At 42.3% G+C, this 19,075-nt stretch overlaps 1 protein-coding gene across 5 annotated transcripts in view; it reads right to left on the bottom strand.

The window, feature by feature from the left end:
- P4HA2 (prolyl 4-hydroxylase subunit alpha 2) overlaps window positions 1-19,075 on the bottom strand; it is a 75,105-nt gene that overhangs the window by 21,181 nt on the left and 34,849 nt on the right. For all 5 annotated transcript variants that reach the window (XM_069971014.1, XM_069971032.1, XM_069971023.1 and 2 more), the window contains 7 exons: window positions 18,272-18,409; window positions 16,330-16,569; window positions 12,180-12,379; window positions 8,454-8,630; window positions 5,740-5,810; window positions 4,443-4,542; window positions 3,181-3,234 (listed from right to left, as the gene is read on the bottom strand). In XM_069971014.1, the coding sequence (XP_069827115.1) occupies window positions 3,181-3,234; window positions 4,443-4,542; window positions 5,740-5,810; window positions 8,454-8,630; window positions 12,180-12,379; window positions 16,330-16,569; window positions 18,272-18,409 (980 nt within the window). The remainder of the gene's footprint in view (window positions 1-3,180; window positions 3,235-4,442; window positions 4,543-5,739; window positions 5,811-8,453; window positions 8,631-12,179; window positions 12,380-16,329; window positions 16,570-18,271; window positions 18,410-19,075) is intronic.

Here is a 19,075-nt window from a genome sequence, read left to right as displayed (position 1 = left end):
CGTTCGGGGTTCGGATGGACTCAAACCCAAACCTGGTTCGCTTCATCTCTAGTAGTTACACTTTAGGAGGTATATGATATATATCTGTATATGTCATATCTGCCCATGACACCAAAATATCTCGTTCTGGCCCTGCTTAGCTATATCTATCAGTCCCATGGACTTGGAAAAGAGTGACAGCGTATATGCATGACCACCACTCACTTTTAATGCAGACAAAAGAAAAAGGTTTCATGTGGAAAAAACCCTTAAAAACCATATTTACATGCTTTGTTATAGCACTCCCTCTAGTGGTAAAGACTGAGAAGGGAATAGATTACATTATAACTTGTAAAACAGAGATGGGGAAGCTGCTGCCCCCAAGCCTTTGCAAAACCACAATTCCCATCATGCCTGAACATTTGGCTGTCAAGGCATGCTGGAAATTGTAGTGATTTAAAGGGGTTGTCCGGCAAAAATCTTTTTCTTTCAAATAAACTGATATCAGAAAAGTATATAGATTTGTAATTTACTTCTATTAAAAAAATGTTAAGTCTTCCCATACTTATTAGCTCCTATAAATCATGCAGGAAATGTTGTTTTATTCTAAGTCTGACACAGTGCTCTCTGCTGACATCTCTGTCCGAGACAGGAACTGTGTGGAGCACGAGAGGTTTTCTATTGGGATTCATAGAAAACCGAGACAGAGTTCCTGTCTCGGCCAGAGATGTCAGCAGAGAGTACTGTGTCAGAGTTGACATTTTTTAATAGAAGTAAATTACAAAGCTATATAACTTTTTGGCACAGTCGATTTGAAAGTAAAATATTTTCGCTGGAGTACCCCTTTAAAGGACACCTGTCACCCCCCGTGCCGGGGTGACAGGCTCCCGACCCCCTGTTAGATCCCCCTACACTCACGTGATCCCGCTTCCTGAGCCGACCGGCTCAGGAAGCGGGATCACGTGAGTATAGGGGGATCTAACAGGGGGTCTGGAGCCTGTCACCCCGGCACGGGGGGTGACAGGTGTCCTTTAAAGGGGTACTCCAGCGAAAATATTTTACTTTCAAATCGACTGGTGCCGGCGGGATCACGTGAGTATAGGGGGATCTAACAGAGGGTCGGGAGCCTGTCACCCCGGCACGGGGGGTAACAGGTCCTCTTTAACAACTGGCGGTTTTCCATCCCTGATGAAAACAATCTAATTTACAATTCTGAGCCACGCCAAGTACTATATACCTAAAAAATTATCGTATTTATCAGTGCATTATAGAACCAGTGCAATGTATTAAACCAGACTGCACACCATTAGTATGCATATAGGCTGGCTTGGATCTGTAGTCCTACACGTCCGTGAACCCGTGCAGCTTTCTAGTTGGTGCAGAGGGTAAGGAAGTTTCTTGCATCATGTAGCGACCCGTAGTATCTGTGACGTCACAGAAGGATTCTCGCTCAGGATTTCCGTAGCTAGGGCTCCACGAGCCACCGTCTGGAGCGCGCGCCCTATTTGTGGAAAGAACTTTGTGGAAAAGACCCCCTTACAATAATCTGTAAGAACACAGTCATCGAAGATCCCTCAATCTGAACAGTATACCCTCTGCACCAACTAGAAAGCTGCACGGGTTCACGGACGTGTAGGACTACAGATCCAAGCCAGCCTATATGCATACTAATGGTGAGCAGTCTGGTTTAATACATTTCACTGGTTCTATAATGCACTAATAAATACGATCATTTTTTAGGTATATAGTACTTGGCGCGGCACAGCATTTTTTACTTACCATTTTCAAATTTTAGTGGAGGCAGAAACCGCTAGCTGTAGCTCGCAGCAGTACATACACTAGTTTAATACTAGTGTTTATACCAGGAGCGCTATTGTTTTATTCCTTTTTATACTAATTTACAATTCCATAACAGCTGTTAACCTGCAAGGACAAAGTACAAAGTTTTTTTTTCCTTGTTTTTTTCTTTCCTGTGTGCTGAAAACCATGTGGATCAGTAGGATTAGCTTACTATATGTTTTATCATTTTTGCATGACAAAATTCTGTTTTATTTTTTCATTTAACCACTGTGGTATAAATAATGTGATACTTTGGATGCACGATTATGTCTGCTTATTTTAATTTTTTTCCCATAACGAAGGATTTATGGGATTTTCTTGGATTTTTTTTTTATTCTGCACACTTTACTTACTGTTTTTACATTTCTTAATTCTACAATAGATAGAGCTTACCTATGTGGTCGACTGTTTGCAGATACGATGGATAGTGCAGATACAAGATCAGCATCATTTATTTATAGCACAATAAATGATCAGCATGAAGCACCAAGGGGTTAAACAGACAGCCAAAGCAGTACAAGGACTAGTCTGTTTGTTAAATTAAACCATTGACTGGTGCTGGACTATACATGCCACAAGGTGGTGCCTGTGAGCTGTTAGCAGGCTACATATATAATGATAGACTTTGATCCCACAGTTTTTTTAGTATGTATTTTGGTGCATATTACATGCCAATATATGTACCATAACACATTTATAATGTGCGACCATTGTTTTAAATCAACGTGCCACATTTTTGCATCCTGCATAGTAAAACTTTGTTACTTTTGCTTTGAAACAACTGAATGAAGCCTTGTTTTATACTGTACTGTCTATTTTTACCATTTTGTAGTATGCCTATGTTTTCATTTAAATATTTACCATTTAATTTTTTTGGGGTACAAGCTAAATCCTTCATTTTTTTGTTTACCTTGAAGTATAGATTATGCACTTTGAGTACTATGACATTTATATTTCACTGAATTAAATTTTACAGCTCGCAGTTTCAGAAAGGACATCATTATTTCTCCAGCTGGGAGTGGGGCTTCGAGCCAGCAGCTTGACCGATAGATCTCTTACTCCACACCAATATGGAAAGAGCTCTCAATCAAGGCCAACGGGGCTGAGAAAAGCTACCTGGCACTGCCTGAATAACTCAAAGCATTATCCCGGCCAAAGTTATTATAATTCATCTGAAAATGTGCAGTCGTTCAGTGTTTATTTTACAGCATAGTGATACGAAAGCCTGTTTCTATTTCCCATTTCTATACACAAATACCAACACAGATGCATGAATAATGACACACAAACAAGTTACAAGTCTATTCCTTAGTAAGGCTACTGTAATAAAAATGTACATGGGTGATGCTTGAAAAGACTTACCCTGGAGAAATCAAAATGTGGCTCATACTGACCTCCCATGCCATAGTTTGCAACCTGTCAGGAGGAAAAGAAAAAAAAATGCCTCATGTAAATGACTAGCAACAGTATTAAGCTTTTGATGTTGCTCAAAGCCATGTTCATACTGCATAGCTATAACTGCAAAGCATGCCACAAAAGCGAAAAAGGAATTACTACAAACATGATTTTGGTTCTATGTACATTGTCCTTCTCCAGGTTAAGGTCTAAGATACCAAATCAACTGAGTACTTCAGATTCTAAAATTGTGTCATACTCCACTGCATGCTATATTACAGTTATTGTCCCTTATAAACCCTGGCATAAAATGCTATCCCCAAACTTGATAATCACCCAGTTTAGTTATACTTTGTGGCAAATACACAAACCACCTGAAAAACAAACAAAAAAAACAAAGAAACAATGTTTAATAGCTGAACATTGTGGCTTTGTTAAATACTGTATACCTCAAACACACGGAAGGGAATTATTTTTTATTAGTGGCACATGTTCCACATGTAAAAGGAAAGATGTGGATTCACCTGGTGTTTCTAAGACAAATCCCAGCACAAGTTTAAAAATGCTAATTATTCTAGACCGACTACTAGTTTGCCAAAAACGTTGGCCAACAAGGCCGCACCCCTTCTACCAATATCCATGCTAATTGTGCCAAGGCCATTTCCATTTGGTTGAACTCGGTAGTTAAAGTGACACTGTCACCCCCTTTTTGCATTATGACTTCTCTACACAGGTGTAAAGGGTAAATTTAGCAGTTTTCACACCTTATTTTATATCATACGTCATGGTGCTTGTTCAAGTAAAAAGTGATCTTTTATGAACTGCAGATTGTGTTAAGTGGGCGGGGCCTCGCAGCATCAGCACCACTTAGCCCCGCCCACAATGCCACCGTTGGCCCCCCCTTGGCGTCCATTGGTGGGCCGACCTAGAGGGGGTGGGGCTCAGACCTTTAGGCCAGCCTGTTCCAATGGCTGGTGAGGGGCGGGGCCAACAGTGGTGTTGTGGGCGGGGTTAAGTGGCGCTAATGTCGCGAGGCCCTGCCCACTTAACATAATCTGCAGTTCATAAAAGATGACTTTTTACTTGAACAAGCAGCATGAGGTATGATATAAAATAAGGTATGAAAACTGCTAAATTTACCCTTTACACCTGTGTAGAGATGTCAGAATGCACAAAGGGGGTGACAGTGTCACTTTAAGAGTGTAAAAGTCCTAATAAATTTCTCTTACCTGCAGCAGTTCAGCTGTGTCGACTGTTAGGCCGGTAATGGCTTGCATGCGACGATTCACCTGAGCAACAACAGGATCATCATATTCCTCCAACCAGGCACTAGATAGAAAAAAATGTAAAACATTGCAAATTTATTAAGGAATGGGGGGAGGAGGGCGCACCCATTTTTCTCCTAAAAACTACATATCCCAGGATCTCCTTGTAGCCTACTGTGAGCCACCAATACTTTTGTGAAGTATCATGTGGTTATGGCCTACTGTAGCTGTGCAGGGGATACTGTGTAGACATAAAGCTCTTATGAGAATCAGTAATGTACTATAGTTAACCTCAGGCGGCATCTGGGCTGCACACAAGCTCTATCCATGTTTCCACGTTAACAACCAGAAACAGCGGACAGTTATTGGCCATAAAAGCATTTATTGGCAACGGAAAAGCAGAAGTTTGTAGGAAACTGCAACTATAATTTTTTTTTCTTCAAAAAGAGTTCCACTCCGTGCTTAGTACTCTGTTAGCCGAGGTAGCTGACATCACATCTTGTACATTCAGTTCCAAGAAAACTTTATTTGCTGTGAAGAAAAATCTGTGTTGTTGGTGGCAGGGTGCGTGGTGGTGAGGGTGGGGGCTGTGTGATCACAGTAGCCCCATATAAGTGGAACCAAGACTGATCATTAGACACACAGGGTTTATACAATGTTCTTGCCTGGCAGGCCAGGCATGGGAAACACAGAAATAAATAAAAGCAGCATTACTGTGTGTCACCTTTTTATCTCCAACAAAAACTGCCTTTCATGAGTTGTTACATGCGAGGCCCAATATAAGTAGTGAAAAATAGGCTTGTCTGCAAAAACATCCTGTCTGCATAACTTCTATATTCTTGCTGCGTCCAGTGCCGCCACTCCATTATTCCCAGCTGCCTTTGCAGTCCCTTTAACATATATACGTTTTAAGAAAAAGAAACAGATGCAATTGTGTGCAATCTATTGACTTCCATTCTAAAAACTGATCAAAATGGAGTTAAAGTAACCATTTAAAAATGTATACCATATGTTAAACTGGCTGCAAAAAACACAGTTTGAAACCAGCCTATGCTATGCTGAGCTGAGCACTACACGGATGACGTTGCAGGACCAATCCATGGCCTCAGCAGTTGTTGTCGATGGACAAATCTGCATTCTTATCAAAACTGCGTTATGTTATCACATAAATCACATAACTAGGCTGTAGAATAATTGTATCTTGTGGATACCAGTTTGTTTTAATTTGGCATTGAGAAGAAAATCATGTGTTATATCATACCTTTTGGATACCCTGTAATTGGCTGTGGTGAGAACACCAGTCTTAGGGTCCCGAACTGTAGCTCTTGCCAGCTGGAAAATAAATAAGACTAACTATCAAAAGATGTAAAATATTATAGAAAGTCATCTGTAATGCTCTGTTCACACAGGCTTGGGAATCTGGTGGATCCATTTTTAAACAGATGCAAACCAATCCTTTTCTCTACCAGACAGAACAATCAAACAGATTATATTAATTTATACATTAAGTAAAGGGGTATTCTCATGTTGCATCTGTGCCCCATCTCCATCACTTTTTGGCCTAGCAGGGCAGTTTCTGTGCGGTTGGCACATCAGGACCAGGAAGAAGCAGTGACCAGTGGAGGACCAATAACATCAATGTGGAAGTTGCAGAGGGGGCAAGGAAACAGAGTACAACTTATTAGTTTTACGCTACCCACAGACTTGTAGAAAATGGATTCTGTACTAATCGATCTGTACCAGAGAAGCAGCATGTTTCTGTGATCAGATAGAGTGGACAGAAGTCCCATAAGCTGGCTTGGCAACAAAAGTCTGGGGATGGGAACCTACCCTGGGGCTCAGATAAATAGTAACCCAAGTAAAAAAAAAAAAAAAAATGACCCATATATTATGTTTTTATTACCATGCCACAGTGTGTTCTGGAACTATTAGTACTTGTACTACTAAGACATAAATCCCAGCCACTGACTATACCTAACATATAAGCAAGTTGTTTTCTTAGCCCAATGCTGAGGATCTGACTCAGTCTTTTGTTTCCAGTCTGGCATTCAACATTTATTTAATCATAATTTTTATTGCCAAATCATCACTTGGATGATTGTGGAATTTGGCTCCACATGTGGTTTTTGTCATGTGGGTCAGTTGTCATGGTGAATAAATATATACTGGAGATGTCTGGCAATTTCAAAATTTTCTACTCCAAAATAAGCAGATGTGAACCAAAAATACTGCCTCGCTCTGACCTGCACAACTCTCTCCGCTCCACTGCTCCTCTTTTACACAGTATTGTAACACTAAATGTACAGATTTGGTTTCATACAATAACTGCATTCAAAGATAAAATAAATTCTGAGGTGCATCTTGCATTACAGTCGCCATTGTTCTATTGACTGCTGAGCTCCGAACATTATCTCATCCCTTATTATATAATCAATGAATAACCTATGCCTCACCGGGAGCTTCATGACATGGCTGTCCATGGTTGTGCAGCTGCATGTAAACCCTACATCACCAAGCACAATTGTCAGGGGTGATGTAAAGCATGCAGCCGCTGGACTGAGCAGTATCCCGCTGTGGGTTGACAAATCACGCTTCCATCTGGCAGCCTGGGATGAGTCTCGGTTTGGTAAAAGCCAGAAGAACGTTACCTGTCTGACTGTTTGGGGGACGGAGAATACTAATATGGGGTTGTCTTCCATGCTTTTCATGCTTCATCATACCAAGATGTTTAAAGTAATTGTTTTCTTCCATCCTTGTGGTCCAAAATGCCAATGCCTAGTGCACATGCTAATGTCCATGAAGCCATAGATGGGTGTGTTTGGTGTAGAAGAGAAGGAAGAGTGGAAGTTGTTATACCAACAAAAAAGGGACCAACTCCATAGTAATACCTAAGGATTTAGAATGAGATATCCTGAGAGCTACTGTAGGTGCAATGTGTAGGTGCCCCAACACTTCTGTCCATACAGCCCCTGATATATCAAAGTGTCTAAAATAGGTGGTGTTAAGGGCCCACAGCAACCAATCACAGCTCAGCTTTCCGCTCTGGTCAAGTGAAGGATGAGCTGTGATTGGTTAATGTGGGTATCAATGAGTATAGATTCATGATAAAGTAATATCTAGGTACATGTGCAGTGTACAATGTATCTAAGCCTGTTAGGATCTAACATTGTTTTATAGCTATGGAGGGGTAAACTAAAGAAATGTCTTCAGGCTCCTGCCCTTGACAATTTTTAGTTCTAAGCAATACCCTAACATCTGTTGCAAGGTAAGGACGTCTTTAGGTAATAAGGTTATTCAGTCCTGGGAAGTTTCTAGCCCTGGATATATAAATGATTATATAAAGACTAATACTATCATCTATAGGACTAGCTCCGCACATGAGAATCAGATTAGATAGTATAAGATGAGATCAGAGAAGATCAGATTAGATAGTATTTGTGCCATTTCGGGGCTTTGTGATCTGAGCTGAATTGGGAGAGTGGCTCCACAAGTTTACTTTTATTCATTCCATATTGTATGTCTTTCTTCCAGCTGCATTTTCTGGCTTTCAATTTCCATAATCTGAAAATAGACAGCTTGTGCTTTCCACGTACACCCAGTTAAGCTTTTGCTGAAAATACACTGGTAAAAAGCTGCATGTAGGCACATCTGGTTTGCTCCACAGTCTATGTTCTTCAATGCTTGTCACTTACACAATAATAAGGGATCTTATGGTTTAATAAATATACCCCCACTATCTCCAGAAAGGTAACCAAGCCCCCACACTGCATGTGGTGGGTCGGCTGTCTATGGAAGAGATAGTAGAGTGCTGTACCTAGACTTCCCACAATCTTTTGGAGGACATCAGACATTATTCCCCTATCCTGTGGATATGAATTAGTTGCAGGATAGTCAGAGTGCCCATGTTGACCCTTCACCACCACCAAAAAATATCTACAATGGGCTTGTCAGCATTTGGACATGTACATGCCTTACCTTTGGTTTAGCCAGCTCTTTAATTTTCTCAATTTCATCGTTGGACAAAACCTCCAGGTAACGGACAATGCGCGGGCTATCCCACTCATCTTCTTCCTTAACAGGGCTCATAATCAGAAGAGGATTCCTGTTTCCATCATGATACCGGCAGAAAAGTCTTTTCTGTCTCCGGGGAGTCTGAAAATCAGACCAGAGTAAATCTTTCACCAATAGTGCATAGTATGTACAGACATGGGCGAATCTGCAATATTTGAATGGGAGGTATTTTATGCTATTTATTTTTTAAATTATTAAACATGTTATAGGAAAACCCTTTCAGACTAATAAGAAAAAAAAATGAAGTCAAGTTTAACAAACAAAAAAATTAACTGTTTAAGGGTACAAACACACACGGCATATACGCTGCGTATTTACTGCTGCGATACGCAGCAAATACGCAGCAGATACGCAGCATATTAGATCTAAATAACTGCATCACAGCATCAAATCTGCACCATCAAATCTGCTGCGTATCTGCTGCGTATACGGTGTGTGTGTTTGTACCCTAAGGCCCCGTTCCCACTGAGGAAAGGTAGCGGAATTCCGCGACGGAATTGTCCGCCGCGGAATGCCGTTAGCCTCCCGCTCATAATGGGAGTCTATGGGAGGTGCGCGCTCCTGCTCTGTACGCGCTGAAGAATGAACATGTTCATTCTTCAGCGCGGACAGGGCAGGAGCGCGCGCCTGCCATAGACTCCCATTATGAGCGGGAGGCTAACGGCATTCCGCGGCGGACAATTCCGTCGCGGAATTCCGCTACCTTTCCTCAGTGGGAACGGGGCCTAATAGTTGAGGTTTCTGAATGAAGGAAGGCAGGAAAACATTTCTAAGACAGGAAGAGAGGAAAACATCCCTTTTGACGTTTCCCAGCTTTCAGTGTCTGGAAATATATGAACAGAACACACAAACCTCAAAACACAGCTGTGTACACGTGCCCTAATACTCAGTGTCAATGCATATTATTAATATTGGATATAAGGCCATCTCAGCTATACCCACAAGGGTAGGGACTGCAAACTCAGCTATACCCACAAGGGTAGGGACTGCAACCTCTGCTATACCCACAAGGGTAGGGACTGCAACCTCTGCTATACCCACAAGGGTAGGGACTGCAACCTGTGCTATACCCACAAGGGTAGGGACTGCAACCTGTGCTATACCCACAAGGGTAGGGACTGCAACCTCTGCTATACCCACAAGGGTAGGGACTGCAACCTGTGCTATACCCACAAGGGTAGGGACTGCAACCTGTGCTATACCCACAAGGGTAGGGACTGCAACCTGTGCTATACCCACAAGGGTAGGGACTGCAACCTCTGCTATACCCACATGGGTAGGGACTGCAACCTCTGCTATACCCACAAGGGTAGGGACTGCAACCTCTGCTATACCCACAAGGGTAGTGACTGTAACCTCTGCTATACCCACAAGGGTAGGGACTGCAACCTGTGCTATACCCACAAGGGTAGTGACTGTAACCTCTGCTATACCCACAAGGGTAGGGACTGCAACCTCTGCTATACCCACAAGGGTAGGGACTGCAACCTCTGCTATACCCACAAGGGTTGTGACTGCAACCTCTGCTATACCCACAAGGGTAGGGACTGCAACCTGTGCTATACCCACAAGGGTAGGGACTGCAACCTCTGCTATACCCACAAGGGTAGGGACTGCAACCTCTGCTATACCCACAAGAGTAGGGACTGCAACCTCTGCTATACCCACAAGGGTAGGGACTGCAACCTCTGCTATACCCACAAGGGTAGGGACTGCAACCTCTGCTATACCCACAAGGGTAGGGACTGCAACCTCTGCTATACCCACAAGGGTAGGGACTGCAACCTCTGCTATACCCACAAGGGTTGTGACTGCAACCTCTGCTATACCCACAAGGGTAGTGACTGTAACCTCTGCTATACCCACAAGGGTAGTGACTGTAACCTCTGCTATACCCACAAGGGTAGTGACTGTAACCTCTGCTATACCCACAAGGGTAAGGACTGTAACCTCTGCTATACCCACAAGGGTAGTGACTGTAACTTCTGCTATACCTACAAGTGTAGTAGTTTCACCCTTTGCTGTTTCTCCAAGGATGGTAAATACAATCTATTGTGCTCGGTCAACAGTAGCTACTTATAGACATACACCAAAGTAGGAGAATGGTATCTAACCGAATGGTTTTTGGATGACTAGAATCATCTGTCTGCAGAGATACAGCAACAAGGTAAAGGGACACGTGGAAAGCATTTAGATTCCAAATCGAACCACTAACCCTTCTATACTAGATAAGTGCTAAGCAGTGAGTCATCCCTACTGTGAACAAAACTGACTGCTGCTGATGTCCTCTGGTAAACCACTGCTCAGGTTCCAGGGAAACCTGGCTGAAAAACAAGTTTCCTTGCTTCCTTTAAGATTTTACATAGATATCAGGGAAAATGGGTCAATCAGAAGTTCAAATTCTTGTACCTTGTAAAGGCTTGTGTCTTAAATACGTTATCCAGGTTTAAAAAAAACGATTCCGCTTTCTCCCCGAAACAGCGCCTCTCCTGTCTAGTTTGGGTGTATTTCGCAGTTCAGAGCTGAATTGTATACCAAACACAACCTGTGGACAGGGATGGTGCTGTTTTTGCAAGAAAGTAGCTGTGCCTTTTCTAATCATGGATATCACATTTAACCGAATAAACAAATACATCACTACATCATCAGTTTTTCAAATTGGGATATCCCCCACAGTTCAAGCTATGAAATGTTTGCACATTTAAAAATTATTCACTAAATAACACACATTACAAAGTTATACAACTTTGTAATGTGTGTTATGTAAGTGAATGGCCCCCTTCCCTGTGTCCCCCCACCACCGAAGTGTGGTGCAGTATACTCACCAGATTACTGTCGACCCCGGCCGCCATCTTGGGTCATCTTGGTGGCCGGGATCGACAGTAATCTGGTGAGTATCCGAGAAAGAGGTCGGCACCACTGCTATAGCAGCATAATAAATGAGCAATCAGCAAAAAGGTTGTGTCTCAACAGACTCCTAGGGTGGTGCACACACGGAGGTAAGGCAGTCTATAATAGTAAAAAGAAAGAGACGTATGGCACTCACCTAAAAGTAGTGGGGTCTTCTATTTATACATGGACACGATGTGCAGGCAAGGAAGGGCAAGCGGGCACGTCTAGAGAGGCAACAGTTTCGCGCTACAGGTGCACTTTGTCAAGCCCTGTGCACTTTTGGGTGAGTGCCATACGTCTCTTTCTTTTTACTATTATAATCTGGTGAGTATACTGCACCACACTACCGGGGGTTGGAGGACACGTGTAAGGGGGGCATTTACTTAAATAACACACATTACAAAGTTGTATAACTTTGTAATGCGTGTTATTTAGTGAATAATTTTGGAACGCCGCACTACCCCTTTAATTAGGCTGGAATAAGTGAGGTTACTTTATTTAAAGTGTATTTCTGAGAAAGTGGATTTCTGGAACTAGGGCTAATCTGCATCCATGGCTACAATAAAAAAAATGTGGTCTCAAAGTGTCAAAATACACAGCAGAAATTCAAATCGACCTTTGGGATTTTTGCCATATATATCACAGCATATAAAACACGCTGCACCAACATGCCCTCATATGCATTGAAAGAATTCTGTGCCCATTTAACAATTCAGTGTTAATTTGTTCTCATGTTACCATTCTCACTCCCTCTCCACGACACAAGGCTTCATAGGTGTCACGCTCTGGCAAATAATCCAAAGGTCTGGCATAAACACCAGAACTTGGGGTGGGAGGTTCCTTCTCTGTAGTCTTGTTAACCTTCACTTCAGATCTCTGTTTCTCCAGGAGTCTCTCAAAGTATCTCAGATTTGTTCCTGCTCGATCATGGCTGGAATCTATACAACCACCAGAAATATGTGAAAATGTTAATACACATAGGTAAAACCTTGTTATAAAGCAGTTTACTCTACAGGATGTTCAGTGTTAATATAAAACGCCCAGGGAAGATCACTGCTCCCCTTATCACTGTTCTGAGGAAGGACTCTTTCCCAAATGTTAATACTACTACCCTTCATTCTGACAACTGGTGGTCTCTGATAACTTAAAACGTCATTGAAATAAGTGAATCTTAATTTGAAAACCCATCTGCACACTGTACAAATTGCCAGCTTCCCTCCACGTAGCCAAGAAAACTAATTTTTACTGAAGCCTCCACATGGGAGAGTTTATTAGATATGGATTTTTATGGCACACACTAAGGTCAGAGAGAACTGTATAAATCCCCAGGCTGTGAGTGCCCCCTAGTAGCTGTTGCTGGTACTGCATTTTTTTTTTGTTTGTCTTTTGTTTTGTTAGATTCTCTCCATATTGCAGTTGTCTGCTTAAAAAAAGTCAAATTAGCAGACTTTATTTCCTATAGGGTGTTAGATTAAAGGAAGTTCCAAGCACTAAAATAAGCTTCTTCAATAACAATAGACTTGAATACATAGGATGTCACTAGGATCTCTCCTGCCCCCTGTGTCAGCTGAGAGCCCTACGTCGGATTTTACTTCTGCTAGACAATGCCTAAAGGTCCCCAAACACCCTATACTTTACTCACACCAGGTTCAGCCACCGGTATACGGTTTATGGGGCTCTCCCAACAATCCATTGACAGACACTGTCGATGGAGATAGTAATCACCGCCCAACCCCTTTGTTCTGGGAGAAATAAGCCTCAATTGCGGCCTGGCTGCACCTTTACCATCCAATCGCCACAGAGAGCACAGGAACTCTTGGTTGTGTCAAACATTCCTGTGTATGGTGAAGACAGGAGCAATAACTGACATCTATTCAGCCGTCAGTTATTATAGGTGTATGGTATGGCCGCCTTAAAGGGGTACTCCGGTGAAAATCTTTTCCCCAGTAATTAAAACACATTACAAAGTTATATAACTTTGTAATATGCTGCAATCACCTATCTGCCCCCTTTCCCTATCTTTTCCCCCCTCAACCCATTTTTACCTAATGACTGTTGACCCCAGGCTTTTCTGTGGCAGCCATATTGTGACAATAACATCATCAAGAGGAAGGCGGGTCTAAGCCCTGTTCAGCCAGCCTCTCTTTGTCAGATGACTCAGGTTGCTCAGCTCTGATTGGCTGAGCAAGATGTAAGCCATCTAACAGTCGGTTAGACATCACAGGAGACAAAGTGCATCATGGGAAAGCCCAAACCAGGAAGTGAAGGAAAAATGAAGATACCATAGGGAGCTTCAGTTCAGTTTTTTTTTTTTTTTCATCAGTGCCAGAGTTGTCCTTTAAAGCATGTTGCACAGGAATGATACATTTTTAAATAAAATTCTATTACAAAAATATATTACTTTACTAGTGTGGAGGATTAAAGATTTTTTTTTTCTCCAGACTACCCACTTTAAAGGACAAGTCCGGAGAAATTTTTTTATTAAAGTATTGTATTGCCCCTCAAAAGTTAAACAAATCACCAAATCACTTATAAAGTGCTTTTTTCCCTGCACTTACTACTGCATCAAGGCTTCACTTCCTGGATAACATGCTGATGTCACTTCCTGGATAACATGGTGATGTCACGATCCGACTCCCAGAGCTGTGCGGGCTGTGGCTGCTGGAGAGGGTGATGGCAGAGGGATGGTCAGTGTCCCTCCAGTGCCCTGTGTCCCTCTGCCATCATCCTCCCCAGCAGCCACAGCCCGCACAGCTCTGGGACTCGGGTTGTGACATCACCATTTTTTCCAGGAAGTGAAGCCTTGATGCAGTAATAAGTGCAGGGAAAAAAAGCACTTTATAAGCATTTCCCGAAATAAGTGTATATTGGTGATTTGTATAACTTTTGGGGGGGGGGGCAATACAATACTTTAATAAACATTTCGCCGGACTTCTCCTTTAAGGGCCCTATTACACAAGACGATTATTGTGCGAAAAATCGTTAAATCGTTCGAATTTAAACGATAATCGTTCTGTGTAATTGCATGCAACAATCGAAAAATCGTATGTTGTTCATTTAGATCTGAATCTAAAATTATCGCTTATCGTTCGCTGTAATTCCACGTTCGTTTGCTCAAGTTCCGCGTTTATACTAATCGTTCAGTGTAATTGCACATTGTTTATTGTTTTTCTGGGATCAGAAGGAATAAACGATCACAGTAGCTATCGAAATAACGATCATAGAAAGGATTGTAACTAACAATTATCGTTCTGTGTAATATGGTGAACGATTTCAGGTTAACGATAAACAATCTTGTTTGCGATTGTTTATCGTTAGTCATTAAAAATCGCTCAGTGTAATAGGACCCTAAGAGTTAAAAGTTGACGTTAGGATTTGACTATGCCTATTTTATAGATTCAGTACTTTTTCCCAGATGAATTTCAGCCCTTTGATGAAAGCTGCCAAAATAAGTCCCTCTTACAGATTATAGATGTTAAATTTAACTACATGTATAATGATAGACATTTTCCCGGCTATGGCAAGGCCCACAACTTATGGGCCATGGACCATTTGATTCCGGGCTACAGCTCAAGCAGGGCCAGCGTCAGCACTCAGCAAACCCAACTAGTGAAGAGGCCCCCTGCTCTGAAAGACCACTCTCTACCCCAATGCTCTGGTGCTGAAGTAACATCACTCAAGCACTTGCAGAGCGAGGTGGAAGACCAGACGCCGGTGGACTGCATCGGAGCAAAGTATGTGTTTTGTTTTGTTTTAAAAGATTACAAAAAAAAGGGGGATGCTTACATGGGGGAACTTAAACCCCACAGTAGTAAGGTAGTACTTACTGAGGAAATACTATTTACCGGGGTAGAGGTACTGTCAGCTGGGGTGTAGAGCACAGCTACACAGGGGATACAACCTACTGGAAGCCTGCTAGCATAAAGAAGCCAAGACCTATATGGATGCACAGAGAGGCCCAACTACCATGTGGGGGCACACATGGGCCCAATACTATACTATAAGGAATTTTAAAGTTTCTCTGGCAGATTCAGCAGAAAAAAAGTAAACGATGATGATGGTCTGCAGAGCCTGTATACAACTGGTATGTATCAATGTATGGTGAATGTATATGGGGATGTTGATCTTAGGATTTTATTTAGGGTCCTATTCCACGGGCCGAGCAGGGCCCGATCAACATTGTAAACGAGCGCCGATCTGCTAGCTCGGCGCTCGTTTAATGGGCCTATTCCACAGCCCCGATGATCGTTAGCGAGGGCTGCAGGGACATCATTACCGATGTCCTTGCAGCCCTTGTTTCAAACATTACCTGTCCGGGCTGCAGGTCTTCTCCTTCTTCCTCTCGGTCCTGCGCCGCAGCAGCTTCGGAGCGGGGCTGTCTGAACTGACAGACCGCTCAGCCAATCACTGGCCGCGGCGGTTCTGGCCAGTGATTGGCTAAATGGCCTGTCAGTTCAGACAGCCCTGCTCCGAAGCTGCTGTGGCGCGGGACCGGGAGGAAGAAGGAGAAGACCTGCAGCCCGGACAGGTAATGTATGATGCTGCTGAAATCGTCGGTCGCCGCCGCGCACCGCTATTCCACGGTAGCGACGTGCTGGTGGCGAACGATGATTTTAGGTCTGAGCCTAAATGAACGATCAGCCGATGACACGTTCATCGGCTGATTGTTTTCTTTATTCCACAGAGCGCTAATCGGCCGAATCGAGCCGATTCAGCCGATTATTGCTCCGATTCATGGTGTGGTGGTATTATTTGTTCTTTGTAAACTGGTATACTTGAATACTTGGCAAAATTATCTTTAGTAAAAACTAGTCACTGGTGCAAAAAAGTTGGGGTCCCCAAAGGTAGGTATATACCGGTAACCCGATAGATACAGATAGAGCCTCACCCAGGGCTAGTAGTCTTCTTGTCAGCTCTACAGCCCGATGAATGTCTCCCAACTGGAAAACTGTGTAACTGAGGTAGTCTAGAACATCCACTTTAGATACGACGGACTCTTCCCCTTCATCCAGCAGCTTCAGAGCTTCCTGCATCCAAAGAACAGTATGGTAATGGTCTCCATCATGGTATGCAATCTTCCCCATGCCAAAGCAATCATCCACGGATAAAGTGGAGACATACTTGGTGCCTAAAATATAATAACATAGATAAAAAATATACAATTAAAAACAAGCAAGGATAAATACTGATATAGGCTGAAAGGACACACTTGGGTCTTGTCAAATGCACAGACCTGTAGGCATAAGTTTGAAAAGGGCCTCATTGGTGTATATATACACATACATATTTCCTCTGTATTCTTGCCTTCGTTCAAATAGGTGGATATAAATAACAACTCCTCTAAAAACAATATATTTATAGGCGAGTTGGACATGAATTTTAAAAATTTTAGTAGTATACAGTTTCCATCTAGGATTTCCTCATTTTGTGTTTTAAATCCTATAGTGTGTGTTTGGCAGGATCCAAACTTCAAGACCTCCACCATGACCTTCAATACAGCTCAGTCATATATAAATGAATGAACACAAAGAAAGGCCACCAATGTTATATCCTAGAAAAGCCCTTTAATAATATATCAATCAGCCTAAACATGAAAACCACCAGTCTAATACTGTGTAGGCCTCCTTGTACCAACAGCTATGCTGTTGAGGCATGGACTCCACAAGACCTTGGAAGGTGTCCTGTTGAATCTGCTACCAACATGCTAGCGGCAGATCCTATCAGTTCTGTAAGCTAAGAGATGGGGTCTCCATGGAACAGACTTGTCCTAGGACCCTATTTCACGTGATGAATATCGTGCAAGTAAAATTGTTATATTGTTCGAATTTAAACGATAATCGTTCTGTGTAATTGCAGGAAACGATTGAAAAATTGTTCATGTGTCGCTGATAGTTGATTTAGATTTAAACCTAAAATCATCACTAATCGTTCACTGTAATTCCACATTCGTTCGCTTAAGTCCCGCATTTTTTTCACTAATTGTTCAGTGTAATTGCACATTGTTCATTGTTTTGCCGGGATCAGAAGGAGTAAATGATCGTAGCTAAAGACTATGATGTTGTGTAATACGGTGAACGATTTCGCAATCTCGTTTGCAATTGTTTATCGTTAGTCGTTAAACTCGCTTCGTCTACTAGAACCCTCACAGAGGTTCTGAGGAAGCAGACCAGGTGGCACTCTCATTAATAAAGTATCTTTGAGCATTGGATGCTCATCACCCTATGGCTGTACTAACCACTGCTTGATGGGAACACTCTGCAGACCTGTTCTGAAGATGCTCTGACCAAACCATCATAGTTTGTGACCCCTTGTCACTTACCCCTTTTTTTTTTTAACTTTAAACACAAATTCCCTTGGCAGGTGTCCCTCTACCCCTGTGATCAAAATCATTCACTTAAAGGAAGCATCGTTATTTTCATGCTGCCTAAACCAGGAGTCAATAAGGGGCAGTCCCCGTTGGCTTCTCCCTGACCTCACCCCTGGCCTTGATTAATAGACAGAGGCCTGTTTGGGTATAGGGAACATGCAATCAAGGCTGGTAAAGTGGGAAGAAGCCTCTGGAGACAGGCCCAATGACTAATGAAACCGGCAGAATAAAAGTGAGGTTTGCTTTAACCTTAAAGTTAAAACCAGTGTATAGTAAAAAAGCTTTTTTTTTTTTTTTTTTGTGAAATCTAAAAATCTCAATGAAGATGGTAGATGCCGTGGGAGAAAAAAAAAAAAAGTAATAGAGGGAACTCTTGTGTTTTGGAAAGATTTAACCACTAATGTAAGTTACATTCAGCCAATAAAGAGTTTTTGCCATACGAGAACTCATTTGTAGCACAAACCTGGCAGGACTCCTTTTGCTATGACATCTGGATCGAGCCTGTAGGTGTCTTGGAGACGCATTAACGCTTTGGCTGCTCCAGTCTCATCTTCTTCACTTGGAAAGAACTCCCTCTGTATGGTGAGGTTTGCAATGAAGCCTAAACCAGAGCAGAAAGACAATCAGAAAGTCACAAATAGGAAGGACGTGGCTGTGTATCGCATGAGTAAGAGAGGCTCTAGAGACATGACATAAGGGGGAAAGGTTCGCATGTACTGACCGCAGTCTCCCACATGTCAGTTACAGAGTTCGCTGTAACACTTTAACAGGAGGTCTACTGAGTCAGGAAATATTCTCTTACATTTGTAGAAAGAATTTTAAAAAAGTTGAAAGTTCATGAGGAATGAAGACGCTAAGGATCTTCTGGATTCCTTGTTCCATTTAACACACAACGCAGCATTTTTAATAATCCTAAATGGAGAACAGAACTGTTTTTCATTAGTGAATCCCCTTTAGAAACGCTTAAAAGCAATGAAGTCTGAGAAGGCAAACGTCCATGTCTGATCATGCCGTGAACCTCACACTGAACCCTGAGTGAACGTGAGCTGACACCTGAACAGCAGCTTTATAGCTTGTGGATAAACTGATGTGTGACAGGAAGCATCATCACTCATCATATACTTCAGGAAAGAAAGTCAGCCAAGAGATTTCTATAAATGGCTTCTCTCATAAAAATGTCTCATATTACTAGAGATGTGCAAAATTTACAGTTTGTAATCATCCAATCATCACCGAGTGGCAATCTATATGTTGTGTCTGTAGAAAC

This window comes from Dendropsophus ebraccatus, chromosome 1 (assembly GCF_027789765.1).
Source record: "Dendropsophus ebraccatus isolate aDenEbr1 chromosome 1, aDenEbr1.pat, whole genome shotgun sequence".
NCBI classification, from domain to species: domain Eukaryota; kingdom Metazoa; phylum Chordata; class Amphibia; order Anura; family Hylidae; genus Dendropsophus; species Dendropsophus ebraccatus.
This window is presented reverse-complemented; position numbering and strand designations above follow the sequence as displayed.